Genomic DNA, 27,665 nt, shown 5'->3' on the forward strand with positions numbered 1-27,665 from the left:
ATGATCGAGTCAAAACCCAAAGCCTCCGTCTCTCTATGAACCAGTGTTATGCTGGCTCCATCGGCTGAAAAACAGCACACAAAATATTGCACAGAGGATTCTCCGTCTACAGAAAAAGTTTGGTCTCGAAAATTTACCTCAGAAAGGAAATATAACGAAAAACGTATCGCTTTCCCCTACGCTCCTTAGTAATTTTGCCCCCCAAGCAATATGGCGTCGGAAACCGTGAAAGGGTCTATTATTCGCGAATTTTGTTTCTCATCCAAATTTCTATTCCCTATTAGACAATTGGTGCTAATTAATTGAACAAAAGAAAGTTTGCAAGGAAGTCTGGTAGTAGAGGTCAATGACGCCATCATGCAAACGTCCTATTAATAATAATAAATAGGATAATACTAACAAAATAATATACAAACAGGCAAGAAAATAAAATCAGACACAAAAGCGGTCACCCAATACATGGTCAATTATTCAATCAAATTAAATATCTCTGTCATAACTTTTTTCAACAGCGTTCCATAAACATGATGCATTGTGGTCTATCTTGGGTACAAACTTCACCATATAAGGCATGATGAACAAAAGATGTTTGTACCCAAGCTAGACCACAATGCATCATGTTCGCTTATCTCAGAAAAGGTCTATTTCAGAGCAAGTTTAGCGTTCCTTTGTGAACAATTCAACTTCATTTTTCGGATACTTGAGAAAATATAGAGGGCTTTCACGTGACGTCGCATCAGCCATGTTAGTGTACCAAACCAATACATTTTCCATCCTCGGGGAATTGAACTCTATTGTTTGCTACACCAATATGGCTGCCTTCTCACGTCAGTGAAAACACTGTATTAGATAGATATTTTAATATTTATCTTAAAAGTTTTATTATTTACTTCCATTATTTTCAAAGAGTGTGATGTCATAGGAGGCATTAATAAATAAATAACAAAATTCTGGTGCAGTAATAAACTTCTTGTATAAAACATCATTGTCTTGCTCAGGGTTGTAGAAATCTTATTGCAAATTTTGTTATAGTAATCAGTATTTCAATTTACAAATGATGACAAATAAACTCAAATGACATCACACTCATCAACATATGGAAGTATAAACCTTGATATATCTAAGATGCATCACTCAAATAATGTGAAAATGTTTTGCCACCTAACTATTAACTTTAAGTAAAATCAAAACTGAAAATGTGTATGAATCCAGAAATTATCCATACTCCCCACAGACCCCCCCCCCCCCCCTCTCTCTCTCTACCCCCGGAAATTCCAATATTCTTCCATACAAACTGTAATTTTGTTCTTTCTTTGCCCCCCACCCCACCCCTCAGAAATGCAATCCTCTGTGGGGGGGAGTGAAGTGGGGGGAGGGAGGGGGGAGGGAGGCAGAGAGGTAGGGGGAGGGAGGAAGGGGGGAGGGAGAGGGGGAGGGAGAGAGGGAGGGAGGGGGGGAGGAGGGGTATGGATAATTTCTGGAACTAAACAATGAGTTAGGGTGACGATACTAAGTGAGCCAGAACAAAGTGCATAGTGTAGATCATAAGGAAGAAAATAAAAGGAAAAAAGAAAGAATGAATGAAAGGGAAAAAACTCACCAGCCATAAGGAGGATCAAACCAACTCCCATCAACACAACAGCCCACCAATATTTCTTGATCCAAGCTAAATAACCCAAGAAGGCTTCTTTGCTGAGGAATTTCTTTCGCAATCTGTTCAAAGGGCCATCTGCATCAACCTTACGGCACTTGAGAAACACATCACAGTAACCATTGAAGTTGTCGCAAGCTGCCGAGGGAAGTTGCTTCATTGCCTATAGTGAGAGAGCAAAGGTAAATATACGTTATTTACCGGCCAGGAGGTCTGGATAGGGAAAAACTGTGCCCGAGGTCTTGAATATACAGACCGAGCCCGTTAGGCCGAGTTCCGTTTTCGAGACCGAGGGCACAGTTTTTTCCTATCCGGAACGACTATAGGACGGTAAATAACTAATTAATTTTTTTACCATATTTTTTTACTTGTTTTTGCAATCGTTTTGTTTTGTTGTTAAGCGGCAAACGATACCAGACCGCGAGCGCGGGCAGATACTGACAAAATACCGCCCGCTCAAACAGCCAATCAGAACGCACGATTTCTTAAGATACCGGACCGGAAAAAATAAATGTCTATATTTTATGTTGGTAGTTCCTTCAGTTGAAATTCAAGTGCTCTCAATGGAAGCCGATGATGCGCACTTAACCCCCTCTCTCTATCAGCGCTCTGTTTTAAGGGTATTCAAAGCTGAAGCTACAAAGATTAGGGAGAATTCTAAAACAGACTTGAAGATCCTGAGGATTGGACGTTGGACCTCTAGCTGCTTTGAATACCGCACACTAACTGAGCTATGCCTTCTCTTAGGGATTTCATATTTAGGGATTCTGCCATAGTTAATAGAGGGGAATGGTTAGGAAACCTATTGTTATCAGGTCTTTGTTCGCTTTTGATGTTGAACCGGTCTTGCTCATCCGAAATTGCAAAATAAGTAAACATAAAATTTGTCTATGGGATTGTCGTAAGGAATATTCAAATATCTCTTATAAATCTTATAATTTGAACTAGCAGCCAAAAGAATGATTTTGGTCTGTTCACTCACCCATTGCCAACAATGGTAAAACAAAGGACTGTACACCGTCACGCTTGAAAAAAGTGAACAAAGACTTATAACAAAAGGGTTTCCTAACCATTCCCTATATTCCCTACCATTAACTATGGTTTTACCTGGACCAGACTTATCAAGAACACTAGTGACTCTGAACCCCGTGGGGGGGGGGGGGGGGGGGGGGGACTCCCTTTTAAAAGGGGGCGGGGGTCCTCGTCGGAAATTCCGAAAATAGCCCCTAAAAGGGACCTGTATTTTGGGATGATGGGCGTGGCAGTGATGAAATTTCACCCCTAAGAGGGACCAATCAATAACGCATTTTTTTGACTGGTTTCTCGATTTTATTTGCATCAAACGCCGTCTGCCCTAACTAATTTATGACGACGTCGTCATATACAAATCGCTTGCCTTTTTGTAGATCTTATACCCTGAAAGGGACCACAAAATTCAGTTGGTGCGCATTCCCGTCGTTATCACCCTAAGCGGGACCAAAACCCTGATTTCAAACCCTAAAAGGGACGACGAGGACCCCCGCCCCCTTTCATAAGGGAGTCCCCCCCGGGCTCTGACCACCTTTGCCATTACGACCCCAAAAGAGAAAAATAGACATGTCACTCATTATTGTCATTATTATATTGATAAAGATTTCATGAGATGGGCTGGAATAAAGCAAGCAATCCCGGCATTATGGAAAAAACAAATAAAAGGAAAAAAGAATGTTTTCAAACAGAATCCTGATAGCTTAAAATTAGGGAATCAAAATAGGGAATTGAGTAAAATAAATACAAAGCAGCTGTACCAGTGGTTCATAGAGAAAAAATTCAAACATCCGACCTCTCAAGGTAATTTAGTAAAAAGAATAAATCAGAATGATCTTTGGGATTGGAATAGTATTTATAATAGGATATATAAGACATCCATAGATACCTATTCTCGATTTTTTCAATATAAGCTTTTAAATAATATACTGTTTCTTAATCGCGATTTACATCGTTTTCGAATTCTCGATTATTCCTCTTGTTCTTTTTGCCATATGCATCCTGAAACAGTCGACCACTTGTTTGTTGAGTGTGTGGAGTCTAAGGATCTATATTTTGAAATTCGTGATCATTTTAAAGAGTTCGGAATAAATTTGCCAGAATCCAATTTGTATAATATATTACTAGGTGTTGATGATATCGTACTTAACTATGTTCTGTTATGTTTTAAAATATTTCTTTATAAATCTAGAGATAAAGAAAAAATTCCCACTTTATCCCACTTCAAAAATGTTCTTAAACACAAAAGAAAAATAGAGCATAAAATGGCCGAGTCAAAAGGTATTCTTGTAAAGCATAATAGTAAATGGAGTAAAATATCTCTAGCATTAGAATGAAGCGTCTGAATGGCTAGGGGCAGCATAGTGTTTTTTTTTTGTTTTATATATATATGTATGTGTGTATGTATGTATATATCTGTGTTTGTATGTGTGTATGTATATATGTATATATATATATATGTATGTGTGTGTATGTATATATGTTTGTATGTATGTATATATATATATATGTATATATGTGTATGTGTGTGTGTGTATATGTGTATATGTATGTATGTATGTGTATATATATATGTATATATAATATTTTTGTATAAGGCATTAAAATAGTTTTACGATTAAAAAACGTATGTTATAAAAAGTGCTAAAAGGTAAAAATGATAGAAAGCATTCCGTTCTTTTGTTTTATAGTTTGACTCTTTGTCTCCATTTGTAAGACTAGGTTTCACAGGCCGTTTCAAGTAAAATCATTTTATCTATAATAAATTGTGTAGAGTAAATTAAACAAAATAGAACCATAGCTATGTGGAGGAGGTCGGTGTATGTAAAAAAATAGAATCATAGTTATTTATAGTTATGTGGAGGAGGTCGGTGTATGTAAAAAAAAAAAAAAAAAAAAAAAAAGAACCATAGTTATTTATAGTTATGTGGAGGAGGTCGGTGTATGTAAAAAAAAAAAAAAAAAAAAAAAAAAAGAATCATAGTTATTTATAGTTATGTGGAGGAGGTCGGTGTATGTAAAAAAAAAAAAGAACCATAGTTATTTATAGTTATGTGGTTAAGTAGGAGATAAAGAAAAATTGTAACTTTTTAATATTCATTAAAAAAAAAAAAGAAAAAAAAAAAATGTCACTCATTATTCACTTAATTGCTTCTTTCCACCCTTTGTATGCATATTCCCTTCACACATTCATCATCACTCTGATGAAGTCTATCACTAGTCATATCCGAAACGTCACGTTCTCAAAAAATCTACATATTTTATCCGCGCCATGATCTTACATTGATGACAAAACTACGATGGACAATCCAGCATAGCCGGGATTGGTCTATTGGACAGGAGCAAATGCGGTAAAATGAAGATCATTATTATTTGTCATTAATTTATCATCTTACCTCAAATCCATCTATGTCAGATGTTGGTTTGCAATCAGGTTTGGTTGGATCTTTGCTAATATCACAGCAAAGATCACACATCTTTTCCTCCTGGGAACACTGACACTCCAAATATCCTTTTGCCTTGCATACTGATGCACTACAAGACTAAAATTTGTTGGGAAAAAAGAGGGAAAATTAATTTACTCAATAATAGAACCCTCAAATATGTTAAAGCAGCTCAATTTGGAGGAGAAAATTTAAAAAAGAATCAATGTCATGAGATTGGTAACCTATTGTTATGTCCTCAGAATTAAGCTACATTCCAGCTTGCCACAAGAGGTCCATACTCTGTACTTATTGACTGAGTGGGAGGGCCGTACAGGAAAATATTTGGCTTTAGGTGATGCCATATGGACCGAGCGCAGCGAGGTCTGTACCAATGACCGACAGCCAAATATTTTTCCATACAGCCCGACCTAACTCTGTCAATAAGCATTTTATCATATGACCCTAACGAAAAGAAAATAATAAAATAAAAGAAAGTCGCAGGTTTTCGAGCAGGACCGTACAAATCCATACGGCCCTGCCCACTCAAAGCCATACGGCCCTGCTTATGCCATTTTCCCGAAGGTTTTTTTAAGAGCGCTCGCCTGGGCAGATACATGTACGGGTCATATTATGATAAGATAAAATATGTCCATTGTAACATTCAGTACAGGGCTTTAAGAATGTTGGTGGTTATAAGTTTGAAATAGCTGTCCTGATTTGATACAAGCAACTGATGTTATTTTTTCAGGGTTCGTGCTGAGGTAACAGCTTAAAATTCAAGGACTATTCAAGGAGTATACAAGGACCCAAAAATGAATTTTTAAGGAGTACTGTATGTTCAGCTAACTATGTCAAGGTTTTACGGGGTGGTTGCACATGGCCGACTTTCAGATTTTCCAATCTTTCTGACTAGATCTATTTCAGAACCATGCAAGTAATGATCAAAGCAAAAATCGGAGTTTTCAAGGAGTTTTGCTAAAATCATAAAATTCAAGAGTTTTTCAAGTGCCCTTGAAAACGTGAATTAAATTCAAGGAGTTTTCAAGGAGTTTAAGGACTAGCACAAAACCCTGTATTTTATAGGGGAAAAAATTAGTCTGTGATTGACTTCAAAGCCATCCCTGGAACTCTGGCAGCCGTTATTTCATTCTGAAAGCCCTGCAGTAAAATTTTACAGCTGAGGGACAGAGTGTCCACTCTGTGGACATGCCACTACCAAATCCTATTAATTAATTTAATCATTATTTATATATTCATATACTCACCCCATTTTCACAAAGTTTACGGCCTTCCATACACGGGGTTAGGTTAGGCTTGGCAGGTGCTAAAGGACAGCTTGCATTTACTCCACTTAAAAATGTTAAGGTTATAAAATCAAAGAAGACTTTTTCTTTTTAGCGATCAAAACAACCAACGGAAAAAGCATGCGCTCGTTGATGTCAGCTTTATCTGTCTGTCCTCTTATTGACGATGAAAAATAACCAATCAGAGCGCAAGAAATTTGTAAGTTATTGTAAAAAGGATACTTGCAGTATGACACATTTCTACATTCCGTCTCATTCTGGCACAGAAAAGAAAAGTTTCCAGGATGTGGTTCACAAGTTTTCTCGTTACAACATAAACCTTGGCTGGGGCTATAGGGAAATAATAACAGTAAAGAAAGTATTAATTGTTATGTTATATATGAATAGTATTAATTAAGGGATCATAATAATATCATAATAATAATGATAATGATGATGGCTATGATGATAACGATAATGACGATGATAATAATGATGATGATGATATCATATAGTATAATGAGGGGATAAAGTCTAATAATCATAATAATGATAATGATGATAATGATGATGATAAAGATATCATCATCATCATTAGCAATGTTTATTTACAATCTATCATCATCTCCACATTCATCATCACATCATCATCATCATTAGTAATGTTTATTTACAATCTATCATCATCTCCACATTCATCATCACATCAGCAGCAGCATCATTAGTAATGTTTATTTACAATCTATCATCACCACCACATTCATCAACACATCATCATCATCATTAGTAATGTTTATTTACAATCTATCATCACCACCACATTCATCATCACATCATCATCATCATCATCAGTAATGTTTATTTACAATCTATCATCACCACCACATTCATCATCACATCATCATCATCATCATTAGTAATGCTTATTTACAATCTATCATCATCACCACATTCATCATCACATCATCAGCATCATTAGTAATGTTTATTTACAATCTATAATCACCACATTCATCAACACATCATCAACATCATCATTAGTAATGTTTATTTACAATCTATCATCATCTCCACATTCATCAACACATCAGCAGCAGCATCATTAGTAATGTTTATTTACAATCTATCATCATCTCCACATTCATCATCACATCATCAGCATCATCAGTAATGTTTATTTACAATCTATCATCACCACATTCATCATCACATCATCATCATCATCATTAGTAATGTTTATTTACAATCTATCATCACCACATTCATCATCACATCATCATCATTAGTAATGTTTATTTGCAATCTATCATCACCACCACATTCATCATCACATCATCATCATTAGTAATGTTTATTTACAATCTATCATCACCACATTCATCAACACATCATCATCATTAGTAATGTTTATTTACAATCTATCATCACCACATTCATCAACACATCATCATCATCATTAGTAATGTTTATTTACAATCTATCATCACCACCACATTCATCATCACATCATCATCATTAGTAATGTTTATTTACAATCTATCATCACCACCACATTCATCATCACATCATCATCATTAGTAATGTTTATTTGCAATCTATCATCACCACCACATTCATCATCACATCATCATCATTAGTAATGTTTATTTACAATCTATCATCACCACATTCATCAACACATCATCATCATTAGTAATGTTTATTTACAATCTATCATCATCTCCACATTCATCATCACATCATCATCATCATCATTAGTAATGTTTATTTACAATCTATCATCACCACCACATTCATCATCACATCATCATCATCATTAGTAATGTTTATTTACAATCTATCATCATCTCCACATTCATCATCACATCATCATCATTAGTAATGTTTATTTACAATCTATCATCACCACATTCATCAACACATCATCATCATCATCATTAGTAATGTTTATTTACAATCTATCATCATCTCCACATTCATCATCACATCATCATCATCATCATTAGTAATGTTTATTTACAATCTATCATCATCTCCACATTCATCATCACATCATCATCATCATCATTAGTAATGTTTATTTACAATCTATCATCATCTCCACATTCATCATCACATCATCATCATATAGTAATGTTTATTTACAATCTATCATCACCACATTCATCAACACATCATCATCATCATCATTAGTAATGTTTATTTACAATCTATCATCACCACATTCATCATCACATCATCATCATTAGTAATGTTTATTTACAATCTATCACCACCACATTCATCATCACATCATCAATCATTAGTAATGTTTATTTGCAATCTATCATCACCCCACATTCAATCATCACATCATCATCATTAGTAATGTTTATTTACAATCTATCATCACCAACATTCCATCAACACATCATCATCATCATTAGTAATGTTTATTTACAATCTATCATCACCACCCACATTCATCATCACATCATCAATCATTAGTAATGTTTATTTACAATCTATCATCACACATCCACAACCATTCATCATCACTCATCATCATTAGTAATGTTTATTTGCAATCTATCATCACCACCAGCATTCAATGCATCACATCATCATCATTAGTAATGTTTATTTACAATCTATCATAACCACATTCATCAACACATCATCATCATTAGTAATGTTTATTTACAATCTATCATCATCCACCACATTCATCATCACATCATCAATCATCATTAGTAATGTTTTATTTACAATCTATCATCACCCACATTCATCATCACATCATCATCATCATTAGTAATGTTTATTTACAATCTATCATCTCCCAACCACATTCATCATCACATCATCATCATTAGTAATGTTTATTTACAATCTATCATCACCACATTCATCATCACATCATCATCATCATCATTAGTAATGTTTATTTACAATCTATCATCTCCACATTCATCATCACATCATCATCATCATCATTAGTATGTTTATTTACAATCTATCATTCCCCACATTCATCATACACATCATCAGCATCATCATTAGTAATGTTATTACAATCTATCATCATCTCCACATTCATCAACACATCATCACATCATCATTAGTAATGTTTATTTACAATCTATCATCACTCACATTCATCAATCACATCATCATCATAGTAATGTTTATTTACAATCTATCATCACCACATTCATCATCAATCATCATCATTAGTAATGTTTATTTACAATCTATATCTCCATCATCATTAGTAATGTTTATTTACAATCTATCATCACCACATTCATCATCACATCATCATCATCATTAGTAATGTTTATTTACAATCTATCATCTCCACATTCATCATCACATCATCATCATTAGTAATGTTTATTTACAATCTATCATCACCACATTCATCAACACATCATCATCATTAGTAATGTTTATTTACAATCTATCATCACCACCACATTCATCATCACATCATCATCATTAGTAATGTTTATTTACAATCTATCATCACCACCACATTCATCATCACATCATCATCATTAGTAATGTTTATTTGCAATCTATCATCACCACATTCATCAACACATCATCATCATCATCATTAGTAATGTTTATTTACAATCTATCATCATCACCACATTCATCATCACATCATCAGCATCATTAGTAATGTTTATTTACAATCTATCATCATCTCCACATTCATCATCACATCAGCAGCAGCATCATTAGTAATGTTTATTTGCAATCTATCATCACCACATTCATCAACACATCAGCAGCAGCATCATTAGTAATGTTTATTTACAATCTATCATCACCACCACATTCATCATCACATCATCAGCATCATTAGTAATGTTTATTTACAATCTATCATTACCACATTCATCAACACATCAGCAGCAGCATCATTAGTAATGTTTATTTACAATCTATCATCACCACCACATTCATCATCACATCATCATCATCATCATTAGTAATGTTTATTTACAATCTATCATCTCCACATTCATCATCACATCATCATCATTAATGTTTATTTACGATCTATCATCACCACATTCATCAACACATCATCATCATTAGTAATGTTTATTTACAATCTATCATCACCACCACATTCATCATCACATCATCATCATTAGTAATGTTTATTTACAATCTATCATCACCACCACATTCATCATCACATCATCATCATTAGTAATGTTTATTTGCAATCTATCATCACCACATTCATCAACACATCATCATCATCATCATTAGTAATGTTTATTTACAATCTATCATCATCACCACATTCATCATCACATCATCAGCATCATTAGTAATGTTTATTTACAATCTATCATCATCTCCACATTCATCATCACATCAGCAGCAGCATCATTAGTAATGTTTATTTGCAATCTATCATCACCACATTCATCAACACATCAGCAGCAGCATCATTAGTAATGTTTATTTACAATCTATCATCACCACCACATTCATCATCACATCATCAGCATCATTAGTAATGTTTATTTACAATCTATCATTACCACATTCATCAACACATCAGCAGCAGCATCATTAGTAATGTTTATTTACAATCTATCATCACCACCACATTCATCATCACATCATCATCATCATCATTAGTAATGTTTATTTACAATCTATCATCATCACCACATTCATCATCACATCATCATCATCATTAGTAATGTTTATTTATAATCTATCATCATCATTCATCATTCCTCATTCCAAACACTATCAGCATATTATTATCATCAAAATCATCATCCCCACCATTATCGTGATCACCACCATCCCCACCACCACCATCAGCATATTTGTTGCTATCATTTCTATTATCACTCTCACTGCCTTATCATCATCATCATCACTGTTGAAACATTGCCATGAACATCATTATCATCATCGCCACATACTGTACCACCATCATTGCTGTCATCCTGTCATCATCATTTTTACTTTCAACATCGCCATGACCATCATCATCATTGCAGCCACCACAGTATGTCTACAAGGACCCAGTCTCATCATCATCATCATATTCCACACCACAGTCATCACCATCAGCATTGTCATGACATCCTTGAGGACAGCCACGACCACCACACTACCAACAGGTCCCTACTAACTGTGCTAATATCTTAAAGTAGGGATCCAGTCTACAGTCTGTATTACCTGCACTTTTTCCCATCAACTAATTTACAGCCTTTCTTATCTTGTGCTCCTTCACAGCACTTATCTTTCTGACAAGATTCATCCTCCTTAAAACCACAGTCACACTCTTCATTTATCTCTACAACAGCATTACCACAGATTGCAGCCCCAGCCTCTAAAAAACGATAACATTAAATTAATAAAAGCATAATTTATTAGTTAAAATGGAGAAAGAGAGAATTTAGGGGGCAATGGTTGATTTTATGCGGAGACTTGTAAATCAAAGTGAAATTATTCTCTATCTTTACTTATTGTCCAAACAAAAGACTTTGTTAAAAATGAATGGATGGAGGGAGGAAGGGAGGGAGGGAGGGAGGGAGGGAGGGAGGGAGGGACGGATGAAAGAATAGATGGATGGTTGGATAAATGGATGGACGAAAGAAAAAATGAACAAAACAAAAGATGGATGAAAGAAAAAATGAATGAATGAAAGAAAAAATGAATGGATGTAAGAAAAAATGGATGATGATGATGATGATGATGACAATAGTAGGCACCCTCCTTAAAGAGGGAAGAAACCGTAGAACCCTGAGAAAACCCTCATAGCATAGGAGAGAACAACACATCAAACAAACTCAATTCACGTATGGTGTCCAAGGGGCTCAAAGCAGTGACCAGAACCTTTGGAACCAAAGTGAAGAAAGATGACTTACTTACTCTCAAAACAGCATTTATCATCTTTACACACTGCTTTGACACGCATGACAGCTGCCATTTTCTCGATACTACAGGAAGAAAACTTTCTGTTGTTTGGCTTACTGCCTTCGGTTGCCCTTGCAAACATGATATAGTTCCCTTCAGAGCCACCAGGTGTACATGCACCTGATTCATCATGCTAGGAACAATAAAGAAATAAATTCAATATATATTAAGGGAGAATTCTTTTTGCATTCAAGCAGTGAGCACCAAAAACTATTTTCTTGAAGAAAGGCTTTTGTACAAGGCTAAAATCTTGTTATTTAGAAAGTTTACCTTGCTTGGAAGTGGAGATGACCGATGAAAGTGGAATCAAAGTGCTAACCCAAAGCAAAAAATTTTATTCGAAAATGAGTTTTAGGCCTTCATTTGCTTATTTCCCATATATTTTCTATAAAAAAGCCTGACAAAGCTACATTCTAACACAAATGCAACAAAACATCTTTGTACCATTAAAAATACTGCTTCAATCAAGCATTTTATCATAGTACATCAGTTTGTAACTGTTAAAAAAAGGTTTTGAGTGTTAACTGAAAAAGAAAATTGGGATCAAAACTCATACGAAGGTCTAGTTTTTGGCACTTTTTGCCATTATTGCTCGTTATTGGAAATATAATTTCGATTCAAATTTTTGCTTTGGGTTTAGCCTTGTACAACAGCCTTTCTTCAAGAAAATAGTTTTTGGTGCTCACCGCTTGAATACGAAAAGAATTCTCTCTTAATAGCTCACCATGACAAAAGATGAATTAAAACAGCTCATCGATTACCTTTACCGTTAAAAGCAAGACAAAACATGAAACTAAATATAAATTCTCTGCAATCTTTGTTTTGTTTTTTTGTTTTTTGTTGTTGCTGTTGTTGTTGTTGTTGTTTTTTTTTGCCGATAACGTCGAAGTACTGACATCTATAATTTCATCAAAAAACTCCATGATCTTATTATGTTGTGTACTTACAGGTGACCCAAAATTATGTCCAACTTCATGTGCAAAAGTGATCTCGGATACTCTCTGGGGCACTGCTTTTCCATAATTGATAAATGTTACTACTCCTGTGTTTAAGATCTTTTTGCCATCACTGTAACTCCTCTCTTTTTCACAGATACCTCCAGCATCTTGAATATACCAGACCAGTGTTATTTATATATTTATTTTGTTAATTCAATCCTATAGTATCTATCTAATACTATCCATCCCTGCATTTATCCATCCAATCTCTTCCATCTATCCCATCCATCCAACTAATCCATCCATCCACCCACCCGTCCTTTCCATACATCTGTCCTTCACCAGTCCATCCATCCTATCCATCCAATCCCTTTATTATTCAATCTGTCTGTCCATCCATCCTATCCATCCAATCCCTCTATTCAATCCGTCTGTCCATCCATCCATCCTATCCATCCTATCCATCCAATCCTTCTATTCAATCTGTCTGTCCATCCATCCTATCCATCCAATCCCTCTATTCTATCATTCTGTATGTCCATCCATCCTATCCATTCAATCCCTCTATTCAATCCGTCTGTCCATCCATCCCATCCATCCAATTCCTCTATTCAATCTGTCTGTCCATCCATCCTATCCATCCAATTCCTCTATTCAATCTGTCTGTCTGTCCATCCATCCTATCCATCCAGTCCCTCTATTTAATCCGTCTCTCCATCCATCCTATCCATCCAATTCCTCTATTCAATCTGTCTGTCCATCCATCCTATCCATCCAATTCCTCTATTCAATCTGTCTGTCCATTCATCCTATCCATCCAATCCCTCTATTCAATCTGTCTGTCCATCTATCCTATCCATCCAGTCCCTCTATTTAATCCGTCTGTCCATCCATCCTATCCATCCAATTCCTCTATTCAATCTGTCTGTCCATCCATCCTATCCATCCAATTCCTCTATTCAATCTGTCTGTCTGTCCATCCATCCTATCCATCCAGTCCCTCTATTTAATCCGTCTGTCCATCCATCCTATCCATCCAATTCCTCTATTCAATCTGTCTGTCCATCCATCCTATCCATCCAATTCCTCTATTCAATCCGTCTGTCCATTCATCCTATCCATCCAATCCCTCTATTCAATCTGTCTGTCCATCCATCCTATCCATCCAATCCCTCTATTCAATCTGTCTGTCCATCTATCCTATCCATTCAATCCCTCTATTCTATCATTCTGTATGTCCATCCATCCTATCCATTCAATCCCTCTATTCAATCCGTCTGTCCATCCATCCTATCCATCCAATTCCTCTATTCAATCTGTCTGTCTGTCCATCCATCCTATCCATCCAGTCCCTCTATTTAATCCGTCTGTCCATCCATCCTATCCATCCAATTCCTCTATTCAATCTGTCTGTCCATCCATCCTATCCATCCAATTCCTCTATTCAATCCGTCTGTCCATTCATCCTATCCATCCAATCCCTCTATTCAATCTGTCTGTCCATCCATCCTATCCATCCAATCCCTCTATTCAATCTGTCTGTCCATCTATCCTATCCATTCAATCCCTCTATTCTATCATTCTGTATGTCCATCCATCATATCCATTCAATCCCTCTATTCAATCCGTCTGTCCATCCATCCTATCCATCCAATCCCTCTATTCAATCTGTCTGTCCATCTATCCTATCCATTCAATCCCTCTATTCTATCATTCTGTATGTCCATCCATCATATCCATCCAGTCCCTCTATTCAATCCGTCTGTCCATCCATCCTATCCATCCAATTCCTCTATTCAATCCGTCTGTCCATTCATCCTATCCATCCAATCCCTCTATTCAATCTGTCTGTCCATCTATCCTATCCATCCAATCCCTCTATTCAATCTGTCTGTCCATCTATCCTATCCATTCAATCCCTCTATTCTATCATTCTGTATGTCCATCCATCATATCCATTCAATCCCTCTATTCAATCCGTCTGTCCATCCATCCCATCCATCCAATCCCTCTATTCAATCTGTCTGTCCATCTATCCTATCCATTCAATCCCTCTATTCTATCATTCTGTATGTCCATCCATCATATCCATTCAATCCCTCTATTCAATCCGTCTGTCCATCCATCCTATCCATCCAATTCCTCTATTCAATCCGTCTGTCCATTCATCCTATCCATCCAATCCCTCTATTCAATCTGTCTGTCCATCCATCCTATCCATCCAATCCCTCTATTCAATCTGTCTGTCCATCTATCCTATCCATTCAATCCCTCTATTCTATCATTCTGTATGTCCATCCATCGTATCCATTCAATCCCTCTATTCAATCTGTCTGTCCATCTATCCTATCCATTCAATCCCTCTATTCTATCATTCTGTATGTCCATCCATCATATCCATTCAATCTCTCTATTCAATCCGTCTGTCCATCCATCCTATCCATCCAATCCCTCTATTCAATCTGTCTGTTCATCCATCCTATCCATCCAATCCCTCTATTCAATCCGTCTGTCCATCCATCTGTTCTTCCATACATTCTATCTAATCATTTAGTACTGTACCTTCTGATTTTTTCCTTCTTTTTTACTAGACTCACCTTCAGGTGATCCAACCCAAGCCAATCCAAGAACACCGTCATTGAAGTCCCGATAGGTAAAGATGTATCCCAAACAATAATCTTCATTTCTCTTTTGCTGAGAGTTAAGTTCAAGTAACTTTTCTACACCAATGTTGCTCTGTCGGAATGGATTGCTAGGGTCGTTCTCATGATTTGAATCGTTAACTAGCATCCGTGCAATAACGAACTCAATTTCTGAGAAGAAAATAAAATTTATTTTAATTTTATGGCATAATAATAATAATAATAATGATAATCATCTAATCATCATCATTAATGTTATTAACAATTGTTTACCAAAGGCAAAGTGATCATCGGTGAAATAATTACCGAGCCGCGAGTCTTCAAGTGGCAAGGTAAATATTCATCATAATCACCGAGCCTGAGGAGAATTATTCTTTTAGCATAATTTTAATTAACAATAATTATTATTTGCCGAAGGCGAAGTGAATATCAGGGAATATTTACCGAGACACGAGTCTTCCACTGAGGCTGGGGCAAATAATTGTTTTAGTATTATAAATACACAGGTGATTCTTTCAAAAAAAGAAGGGAAAAAAAAGAAAATAAAAGACATTTTTTCCCTGCAACAGCAACGAAGTGGCTGGCCGCCATTTTGGATTATCCCTGGAGGTGATTATCATGTGATAGTGTGAGTTTCTCGACCAGTCAGTGCACAAGATTTTCAGTAATCACCTGTGTATTTTTACTAAACTTTAATATCAGAGAAAAGTCAAAATTCAGTAAAGAAAACATTTGAGTATTGCTTCCGATCTGCAAAACTTTGGAAAGCCTCATATTATATCGTCTCAGAATCACAATCGCTCAACCAATCACAGCTCGAGAAACTCTATATTCAAGACTAAAATTATACTAATAATTATTAGTATTTTTACACATTAAGTGAATATTAATTGGTCACGATTTACATCTTATACTGCTAGTATATTTCCCTACAGGTGAATATAACTCGCACACATGCACGATCGTTTGTCAATTTGTGCCACTTGCTGAGATACGTAAATGAAATTTTAAAAGAAAAAAATAATAGTATCTCTCCATTATTTATTAAATTCACTTGTGTTAAAAATACTTAAACAATTATTTACCCCAGACTCAGTCGAATATCTGGGAATATTTACCGCGCCGCTCAAAGACTCGCATCTTGGTAAATATTTCAAATCCCGATATTCATATGATATTTTTTAATTATTAGTAGTAGTGTTAAGCACACTTTTCCTATTTTGCCAATACTCACTGTCTGGAGTCGATCCAAAGAAAGCTATCCCAGGGTATATTGTGTTAATAGCTTGTACATGTTCAGTCATTTTTAGTAAAGCTCGCTCCTTGTTCCCTTGTCCTACATTTTCAGTAAAAAGATGATCAGCCTGAAAAAATAAAGGTGGAAAACATCAGTCTGTAGACAAATCATGGGAAGCACAGATGGCATGCCGACTGGTAATGGTTGTATCGTTGTGTACAGGAATTGTCAGGGGAATTCTATTCAAATTCAAATTTCGAGTAATGGGCTAGTAGTCCCTACGACCCTACGATAGCATAAGTAATTAAGCTATAATAAATATTTATTTGCACGCGCTGATGATACATCGTTTAAATATGACTAAAAAGTGAGACCACCCAACCGAATTCACCTCGTCGTCTAGGGGTTAGGTTTAGGGTTAGGGTTGAGGTTGGCACTGTAGTAGTTCTTTGGTGCCAAAGGTACCGAGTTCAATTCTTGGTGTCTTCACTTAATTTTTTTTTCTAAGTGAGGAGAACCAAACACATGATGGATTTCAGTAAATGTTGAAACCATTGATAAATAACGAAACTACCATCATAGATTATTCTTAGAAGCATGGTTTACTGTGGGGGACAAGAATTCTCAAGGGTGTCGAGTGTGGGCTAGCTAACATTAGTATTCAAAATCTGTGCACAAGCCATCATTTCACTGATTAACCCTTTCACTTCTAGAGCAGCCAAAAGCGGCTAACCGGAAAAAACATTTTCGCTTTCCAATTGCCCATCCCCTAGGACATACAGGTATATTTTTCTTTTTGATATTGAGAAATAAAAGACACCCTAATTATGTTCCAGGAAGAGCCTGTGTTGGACCCTTATAGCCTCTAGTACTAAAAGGGTTACTAAATCCATTGGTAAAATAAAAGTTAGTTAACAACAATTGAAGTCAGAGACAAACCAATTACTATTAACATCTAAAAAGAAGCTTGCAGGTACCTGCATAAAAAGCTTGCAAGACTTCTTAGATGAGTCAATTTCTTGACTTGCGGCACGCCTGTAGCGATGAAACACAGGCTCGTTATCACTGTGGTGAAACTGTAACCTTGGATCTTTGATTTCAGAAGCATGAACCTTCTCCATCCACTTCTTTGTTTGCTCTCTCATTCCACATCCACTACCATGCGCATAGGGGTAATGCACATCTTCGCTCTTATAAATCACAGAATGGAATGGTTGCTTTCCCTGGAAGTATTTGTTGGAGGGTTCAACGTGGAATTCATCATTGCCAGCATGGATTTTTCCTTCGAAGATGCCGTCTGATATGAATCCATGTACGATTGACCTTTTATGTCCTGAAATAAAAGTAATACGTAGACATACGTAAAGTAAATGAATGTTTATAATAAGGATGAGGATAATTATGATGATGATGGTGATGATAATGGTGATGGTTATCATGATGATGATGATGGTGATGATGATGGTGATGATGATATTAATAATGATGTATAATGATGATGATGATAATGGAGAGTGTGATGATCGCAACAGTGATGGTGATGTTGATGGTAGTGATGATGGTGATGATGACAGCAATAGTATGATGATGAAGCATGTCCAGTTAATATTATAATACTACTAATATATACTGTTTTAAGCTTTTCTAGTCTTACCTAAAACTTCGCCCTCTACAATTTTTGAAGGGTCAAATTCTGCATTTTCCGCAACAAAGTCATCAGAAAATATACTAGTGTGTCTTCGAAGACGGATCTTAAATTTCCTGTAAGACAAAAAATAATATAAATATCATGTTTTTTAGAAGATTTTATTTTGTAAAAGAAAATTGAGGAACTAGCAATTTTAAGCCCAAGTTGATAAGGGCCCAAAACTTTGATCAGCCCAGAGATTGTTTCAGGATTCATGATTTAGATCAGCCCAGAGGTTGTTTTAAGGGTTTCATTAGTGAGTTAAATGTGCCCTGTCAGCCATGCCCCGACTTAGATCAGCCCAGAGGTTGTTTTAAGGGTTTCATTAGTGAGTATAATGTGCCCTGTTAGCCATACCCTGACTTAGATCAGCCCAGAGGTTGATCCAAGGTAGCCCAGGTTTGAGTACGTCCTACCAGGCTATGTGACATGTGTGTGTAAAGTTGTTTGTTGGTTCTTTTCCAAGCTTAGGCAGAGTCACAAAGCGACGGACTGCCCAATACCGAATATATTTTCTTCCAATGCCGTCAATATTTCGTGGTATTGTCCTCTCAAAATCGTTAGTTTTGTATCAAGATTCTAAAGAATTTTAACACAAAAAAAGGAAAAACACTGACAGATTTTCTTTGATTAAAAGCGAAATTCTCCTAACGAGCGCTCGCTATGGCGCAAGCAACAAGCGTAAAAATTTTATGTGCGTGCGCTCGAGCTTTCCTTTTTGCTGTGCCTTAGCCAATCAGAAACCTTATTAATTATTTTGAAACAACAATACCACAAAATATTGTTTTCTCAAAAATATAAGAAACTATTTAGTGAATTGCGATACACTCCTAAATTCTAATTAAATCTATCAGTAGCCTTACCAAGTGCATTGCAGAACCTTATCCACCCACCATTAAGTGGTAAATGCGATTAGATTTTAAAATGTTTAATGGTTAATGTACACATAGAGCGTTTTCACTCGTGTGAGAAGACAGCCATAAACAATAGAAGCTTTCTGCACAGTATTTGCATAAAAATAGAGTTCAATTCCCGGGGGATAGAAAATGTATTGTTTTGGTACCCCATGAGGGCCACTGAGGTATTTAAACTTTTTGCTGAAGTCGCTTCAAATAAAACCTAGCATGGGGGCAGAACTTTTCATGGTTTAAGGTATGAGATGGTTCCATAATTTCATTTTTTTTTTCGGCCCTCTTCCTTCCTTTCGTTTTTCGTTATCTCTTTAAACAAAAACATTTTGAATTCTACATGAGTGGCCTCGCGAGTAATACAATTCACAAATTATCTTCAATATTGATTGAAAAAGACAGCTTATGCAAAAACTACATTGAATTTTTTTCTGGACAAGTAGAAAATGGAATATTCAAGATCTTCATCATTAGTTCTGGATCTTAAATATCAAAACCCCTTAGTTCCGCTTCAGAAATTCTAATTTGCATTTCTACAAATTAATACAACTTTACAAAACTTTTTTTTTCAAGAATATAAATTTAAATCCTAGAAATTTGACATTTAGATTTTTATTTTCTACAAAACTTGAAGAGGCAGATTAAGGTTAAGGCGAAGATCAGAATAAAAATTTCTAACAAACAATATTTCCGCTTAACGGTTTCTTGGTAAAAACAATGCTCACTTTGTAAATAAATATTTACATCTTAAAAAAGATTGCGTAGCCAAAAATTGATATCGAAATAGTTTAGAGGAAATATTGCTTATTGGAAATATCAAAACTTGAATAACTGCCTAAACTTAATCGCCTAGAGACAAATTTTTAATCTAGAATAATCTTCTTTTGTGGAGGATTTGAAGCCTTTATTTTCGTTGGTTAGGACATTTTTTTCATACGTGATTAATTAAATTCAATATATTTGTGACCCCAAAGAGTAGTCCAAAATTCCTGATATTTTGCAGATTGAAAGTAAAATGATTATATTTAGTAAAAGTTGAAAAATAAATGGGTTATTTTACCTTCCATGGGCTTCAAAGTTCAATAAAATAGGGTTGGATTTTGGGTTAAGTGAGCGTCGATGACGGTCGTGCTGCTTGCTTAGAGCACTTGTGCTATAGCTCAACGTCTCGTAATATTTGATGTATTCCGATAGAGGACGCTCTGAGGACAAAAAATCAATGAATAATAAAATCATTAGGATACTAAGCCACTTTCGTAGCAATAAATGATAAAAATTCAAATGAAAATCTAGTTTACTTACGGTCTTCGCCATATGTAGTCAAGACACAACACCACAGCAAAACCACACACAATGTGAGCGAAAACATGCCTAAAAATCACTCTAGGATCCTTCCAGAGAAAAATGCAGCACCTATAGACAAATTTGAATCTATATATTGTCCCTTTTCGTTGTCTTTTGATGTAGAAGTTAAATATTTTGCCCAAAACTTAGATCCCAAAACTCACTTTCAGTTCAATCTGTCAAAGCAAAACTTTATAGCGGTGTCTACTACGCAGGCGCAGATTTATGTACTAAAGTACTTTGAAATGACGTCATATTTAAATATTCTTAAAAAGAAAATGAGAAAGTTATAGGTAATCTATTAATAATTTTGTATTACGTACTTTCATTCGAATTGTTTTATTGTCATTTTTAAAACCTTCTTTCTTTCTTCCTTTCGTGAGTTTTTTTTTCTTCTTCTTTTTGGGAATGTTCAAGAACACCTACATTAGCAGTGACGTAACATTACCTGCCAAAAGCGTCACAGACTAATACTTCTCTTTTGTTTTCTTAATTCGCTTTTGTGAGTTTAGTATTTAAAAGATTGCCGACAAAAGATCGCCGCATTTGATGATAGAAAGGAAAAATATCCAAGAGAGAAAAAAGGAGGAAGAAGAAAAATAACGGGTTTCGAAAGCCTTTAGCCAATACGATGTAAGAAAGAAAGAAAGAAAGAAAGTAAGTAAGAAATATCTAGAAATTAATTGAGTATGAAGGAAAAAAGTGCAGAGACAGGAAATTAATCGATATTAAACTGCTATATATCAGCCAGAAACATAAATATATATGACTATGAATAATTATGCACTTTCGACATCACGACCTCATTTTTCCCCCACAACATCTAATCATGCGTCAAGAGCTTTTGTATGACGACACGAGAGTATGAACGAAGCGATTCCCGGTCCAAAACTATGATTTTTTGTACGAAGTGCCCAGTTGTGCCCAGTTGAGGTAATTCTTTTGCCTTGGTTTTAGTTGTGAACAGTTGCGTTACACAAAAATCTTTATCTTATTTAAGTCCAAAAACTCCCTTAATAGAAATACTTCAAGAGCTGTTTCTTTTTCGTTAGCTAGCTTCCTGTTTAGTCTCGGCGAGACAGCTGCAAGAAGTTGTGCTTAAACAACCTAAATTACCCTTCAAATTTTTATAGATACTCCTCTGGCCATGGCTGATCTAAGTCAGAGCATGGTTAACTCACAGTTTGAACCCTGAAACAACCTCTGGGCTGATCTAAGTCAGGGCATGGATAACTTACAGATTGAACCCTGAAACAACCTATGGACTGATCTAAGTCAGGGCATGGATAACTTACAGATTGAATCTTGAAATAACCTCTGGGCGCTAACTAATCTGCAGCTCACAGACTGGCAAAACGTTGGGTTTTCACATGGTATTTTGATGCGCATTTCCCATGGTTCTGTGCGCGCTCCTATCTGACATGACAATTAAATGTCGGACAAATGTTGAAGTGATGGTCTCGTGGTAAGATACAGAAGAAACAAAGAATTACGAGCCATTATAACATTCTTATTTGTTCAAAATTGCTATGTAAAAATCTAACCAAAAATAATTGACCCATAATTCCTTTCGGGGGACATGATCAACTCAGTCAATTGAATTTTGGTACAAGTTTGGGGTCACCCGCTCTGACCACGCTCAATTTTAGTGTCGATCGAATTACAGTCGGTAAATGTATATGAGAGATGAGACGGTAAGCCGTGTGGGATGGGCTATGAAATCATCTAAGAACTGAACTGAAAAAATGGGCCATTCACAACTTGAAGTCGCGTAAAAAATGAGCCAGCTCAACTAGAAACCGTGGACAGCTGATCTAGATCCTTAGATCAGCTGTCCACGGTTACTAGTTGAGCTGGCTCTTTTTTTACGCGACTTGAAGTTGTGAAAGGCCCATTGGCCCTCTTCTTCAGTCGTTTCATACAAGGCTCGTAATGTACCTATTACGCATGTTCTTAGTAGTAAATGCATGGAGTTTGCAAAAGAAAAAACAATATGAGCTAAGAAATACATTTGTAAACATTTTTTTTAAAAACTTACTTGATGTATTGATCCCTTGTGGGCCTAGGAAGAGTTTGAAGCCAATCCGTTCAGTATACATACACACACACACACACACACACACACACACACACACACACACATACACATACACACACACACACACATACACACACATACACACACACACCTACCTACCTACCTATCTACACACATACATACATACACATACATACATACACACATACATACACACGTACATACACACACACACACACACACACACACACACACACATACATACATACATACATACATAATCTTTATTTAAACACAGATATCTCATCATACAAAATTCTCTTCCTAAAAGCCGTGTTAAAACTTATGAAAATAATGAATATAAATTGTATAACTGGAAGTAAAAATGAAAAATATATATGACTTATAAGGGATAGATAATTGAGAATGTCAACAATACTTTATATTCAATATTCTGTCAGCAGAGGCACAATAAGACCAGACCTTGGTAATTTAGCTAAAGGGGGATAGTACCTCTGCTGACAGACTATATTACGCATTCTAATTATTGAAAAAAATCATCCAGTGATTTACGAAAATTACTTAATGTTGTCACACTTTTTATATTATCAGGGAGGCTATTCCAAAGAACAGCCCCTCTGTAGTTAAAACTGCTTTTCCCAGATTCACCATTTTGTCTGGGCACAAATAAGCCGTAAGAAGATCCTCTTAGATTGTTATGGGAATGAACTTGCGTTCTTAAACTTATCTGTTAAGTAATTAATTCGGAGAGCTATTATTCAATGCTTTGTACATTAATATGTAGTTGGTATTTCACGAGTTAGTATTTCACGAGTAAGGTGGTAATGAAGGAATTAGCCGATATGGTCTGGGGACCGGCTGGTCTCTCCCCTGATGCTTCGGCTAGAACATTTTCTTGCGTAATTCGTACACCCAAGGGCAGAAGGATTTAATCGCCGTCAGGTCCGAAGTCCATACGCCGCCCCAGCTCTGCGGATGTCTCGGGGGTATGGCACAGTTATGAATCGATTGATTGCTCATATATATTTTTTGGAATGAATTTCTTTTGTAAGACCTGGGTTGAACCCCAATGTATCATGAATTATATATATATATATTTTTCATATCTTTGATGCATTTATTTTATGCATTCAATAAGCCACCAGCTAAGGCATCCTCCTTCCTCTCCCCCCAACCACCCACATCATCTATATTCATTTCTTAATTTTTTGTTAAAACTATGAAGAAAGTTTCTATTGTTTGGTACAGCAATATGGCTGCGTGTCACTTGAGTGGAATGCAGCTCAATCTGGAGGACAATGACGATAGGTTCCAATTCTAAGGAGAATGGAATTCTTTTGTTTTGTCCCCCACATCGAGGGTCAAGGGGTCGGGCGTAGTTTTTGTATGACTGTGAAAAGTTCACGCCACGAACACGGTCGTGATACGACAAGGGATACGCCAGACCAATCAAATTGCACGAGAATTTACTCTCCATCCAATCAGATACCCGGAACACGGCATAAACACGGCGCGGACAAGGTCACGTCAATGTCACGGCAACGCCAGACCAATCACATTATGCGTGAAAAAACATCAGCCAATTAAAATTCTAGAAAGCATCACGGTCACGGCACGTCACGCTTACGGCACTGCGCTTTTCACAGTCAGACGAAAACTGCTCTAGTCGACTTTCTAGTCGTTTTAAATTTTCACAGCGGCGTTGCACCTGTCTCAAGGAAAATTGTTAATATCGCATTAGCAACGCGGTTCCTGCGATACTTCCTACATAGAACTAGCTGCTTAAGATGGCGTCGAAATTTCTCACTTTGGAAGGTATAAACAAAAGGATTGACAGCTGAGTTACACGTAACCAAGATAACCCCGATGACGTTTGGGAGTCCCGCATAGCCAAACGTCACGTTATAGAGATGTAAGAGGTAGATTGTGAGGTCTGGAAGCCAACAGATTGCATATATTATACTGACGGTAAAAATCATCTTCGTCAATCTCTTCCTAGACTTGAGGATAGATAACTGAGTAGCGGGGACTTGGTTTTTTGAGCGCTTGAACCAGAGTGTGTAGACAACACGGCTGTAAAGGCCAAACATGATGGTGATAGGAAGGACGCCGACGGCGAGGAACCAAAGCGTACCATACGCACTACCAATCTGCTGCTCTGGCCATTCTTCTACGCAAAGGTTGATATTCTTATCATAGGCGAGGGTAGCAAACGAAGGTAGGTTTATTACCAAAGCAAAAGTCCAACTTCCTTTGACCACACGCTTGACTTTCCGGAAAGTGAGTCTTAGTTTCGTTGAGTGTGGGTGAATGACAGCAAAGTATCTTTCAAATGATATGGCAACGAGTGAGAATGCCGAGGCAGCGCTACCGACCCAAGTCAAGCTCCCCCCGGTTAGCACCTTGCAGGCTATTGCTCCAGCAATTCCTTCAGGGTGGGTAAAGAATTGTTTAGAAATTAACGGTGGCACAATGAAAGCTCCTACCATGATGTCTGCTACAGCAAGGTTGGCGAGAAGGTAGTTCATTGGAGATTTCATTTTTCTATTGGTCAGAATTACCAGGATTACGAGGGTATTGCCAATGAGATTTATAAACACCAGCGTTGATAGAGACACGTACATGCCAGTTTCGAAACTTTTGTTTTCGGGGTATGCCATTATCAATCAGTGAAATCTAAGAAAACCATAGCATATAAAATAATACCCCTTTCAGTACATCGGAATCGAACACATGAATATTCAATTTTTTTCCACACAAAATCGAGAAGAGATAACTAGCTAAAAACTAGTGTGAGCTGCGTCGGTGTCTCTAATGAAACAGTAATGATAAAAGGGTAAATTTTACACCTGAAAAGATGAAAAAACTTACTGACGTTTCGGACGCTAGTCCTTCGTCGGAGTAAAAGAGAGAGATGGCGGAAAGGATCAGAGTGTTCATATACTAAGAAAAGCAGTTTTTTAAAGAGTTTTTTCATCTTTTTGCGGTGTAAAATTTACCCTTTTATCATTACTGTCACACAAAGTCGAGGCTAATATGTTAATCCTGTACAACGGAAATTAAGACAAATTGGCTGAAACTCACTTCTAAGGTAGCTTGTTAAGGTTTACATCCAGTTTTCTCTCTAGACTCCAACTTGATTTTACCTAAGAGTGAAAAGGAATATTGCTCTGTTGGCCTCCATCACAGAAAGAGGTACCAGCTGATCTGAAGTAGTAGGCAGATTAAAATTCCCGTTTTTCCTTCCCGCAAACGGTAAACGTGACCACGTTTTCATCGTTTCCCTACATTTCATTTTATCTTTTGCAAACCTTCTCGACAAAGAGAAGTATTCTTTTGTTTATCTACTACTTGGAGATTTTTTTGATTCATTTTCACTAATTTTAAAGAATTTTTTAGCGGTCAACTGACGTTTCACTTTTGCCGTAAACGAGAATCTTGAACTCTCTAGTCATAAAGCCTGGTAAAATTGACCAGCAACAAGAGAATATTAATATTCTCTTGCCAGCAAATAAAAAAATTATGCTCGCCATTGTGGTAAGACTATAAAGCTTATAAATGATTGTGTCAGAGTGTTATCAAGCGCTTATTTGCAACGTTATCTTTATTTCATTTTATGGCCTGGAAATCCGTATCGCAATTTCAAAATGAAAAGTGACACCTAAGTTTTGCAAATTTTCTCGATTTTGATTGGCTGGTTGTGTTTTGACCAATAAGCTGATGGTTCTGACTAGCTCCTCTTAGTTACCGTTGCTATGTCTCACAAGTGACATCTGGCCTCAGTTTCGCAAACGTTCTCTATTCTGATTGGCTAAACGTTATTTTTCAGATCAGCCTGGTTGTGTTTTGACCAATAAGCTGATGGATCCAACTCCCCTTAGTTACCGTTGCTATCATCTCACAAGCTCAACAAATTAGCTATAAATATCTTAGAATTCAAAACTCTGATAGCGTAAAATAAATCATGAATTGCTTCAATTGTTTTGTGTCTTGAGAAATTAAATACCAATTGCCTTGTAATCCTTGTGAGGCCTTAAACTGCACCTAACCGGTACCCCTGATACAATACTTTCAGCATTGACTCTACATAAAGTGAATAGTTCCCTGCTAGCAGAGTCTCTCTTCTCTTTCTCTCCCTTCTTTTAGGCGGGGAGGAAGGTACGGAAGCCGATAGGGGTCACGCGTTGTCGGGAACGAGTTGTCGGGAACGAGTTGTCGGTAACGAATTGTGAATAGTTGAATGGTGAAATATTTATTCATTTGAACGTTGCGTCTTTAAGTTATGAAGGTTTATACAATATGTCAATGGCTGTCACGTCACTCCAGGCTTTTTAGTGTATTTGTTTTAAGTTTTAATACCAAACACTAACCATTATAAGACATTATAACAAGGATAGTATAACGAGTATAAGTATAATATTTTTTAAATACCGTTTGTGTGAACCAATAAAAAATTCGTATATTAGTGAAGCCTGTTAAATAAAAGGTCTCTATCATTGCAAGCTCACCGCCAGTTCG

General features: G+C 36.4%; 2 protein-coding genes across 2 annotated transcripts in view; both read right to left on the minus strand.

Moving 5' to 3' along the window:
• Positions 1–21,295, minus strand: part of LOC116308772 (disintegrin and metalloproteinase domain-containing protein 10) — a 30,511-nt gene extending 9,216 nt beyond the window's left edge. Inside the window, exons 1-13 of the mRNA XM_031719262.2 lie at positions 21,047–21,295; positions 20,805–20,946; positions 18,804–18,910; positions 18,127–18,482; positions 17,147–17,276; positions 15,868–16,083; positions 13,280–13,437; positions 12,288–12,465; positions 11,592–11,745; positions 6,630–6,737; positions 6,369–6,453; positions 5,074–5,220; positions 1,601–1,814 (exon numbers count right to left, since the gene is read on the minus strand). Coding sequence (XP_031575122.2) covers positions 1,601–1,814; positions 5,074–5,220; positions 6,369–6,453; positions 6,630–6,737; positions 11,592–11,745; positions 12,288–12,465; positions 13,280–13,437; positions 15,868–16,083; positions 17,147–17,276; positions 18,127–18,482; positions 18,804–18,910; positions 20,805–20,946; positions 21,047–21,113 — 2,062 coding nt within the window. The 5' untranslated portion in view covers positions 21,114–21,295. The remainder of the gene's footprint in view (positions 1–1,600; positions 1,815–5,073; positions 5,221–6,368; positions 6,454–6,629; positions 6,738–11,591; positions 11,746–12,287; positions 12,466–13,279; positions 13,438–15,867; positions 16,084–17,146; positions 17,277–18,126; positions 18,483–18,803; positions 18,911–20,804; positions 20,947–21,046) is intronic.
• A 3,543-nt stretch (positions 21,296–24,838) lies between these two features.
• LOC116308934 (neuropeptide FF receptor 2-like) lies at positions 24,839–25,807 on the minus strand. The gene has a single exon (XM_031719456.1). It carries the CDS (start codon positions 25,805–25,807, stop codon positions 24,839–24,841), a length of 969 nt encoding a protein of 322 aa, XP_031575316.1.
• Positions 25,808–27,665: the final 1,858 nt, after the last annotated feature.

The sequence above is a fragment of the Actinia tenebrosa genome, unplaced genomic scaffold (assembly GCF_029948245.1).
Source record: "Actinia tenebrosa isolate PJP-AT-01 unplaced genomic scaffold, QUT_ActTen_1.0 PGA_scaffold0__85_contigs__length_37466705, whole genome shotgun sequence".
NCBI lineage: Eukaryota > Metazoa > Cnidaria > Anthozoa > Actiniaria > Actiniidae > Actinia > Actinia tenebrosa.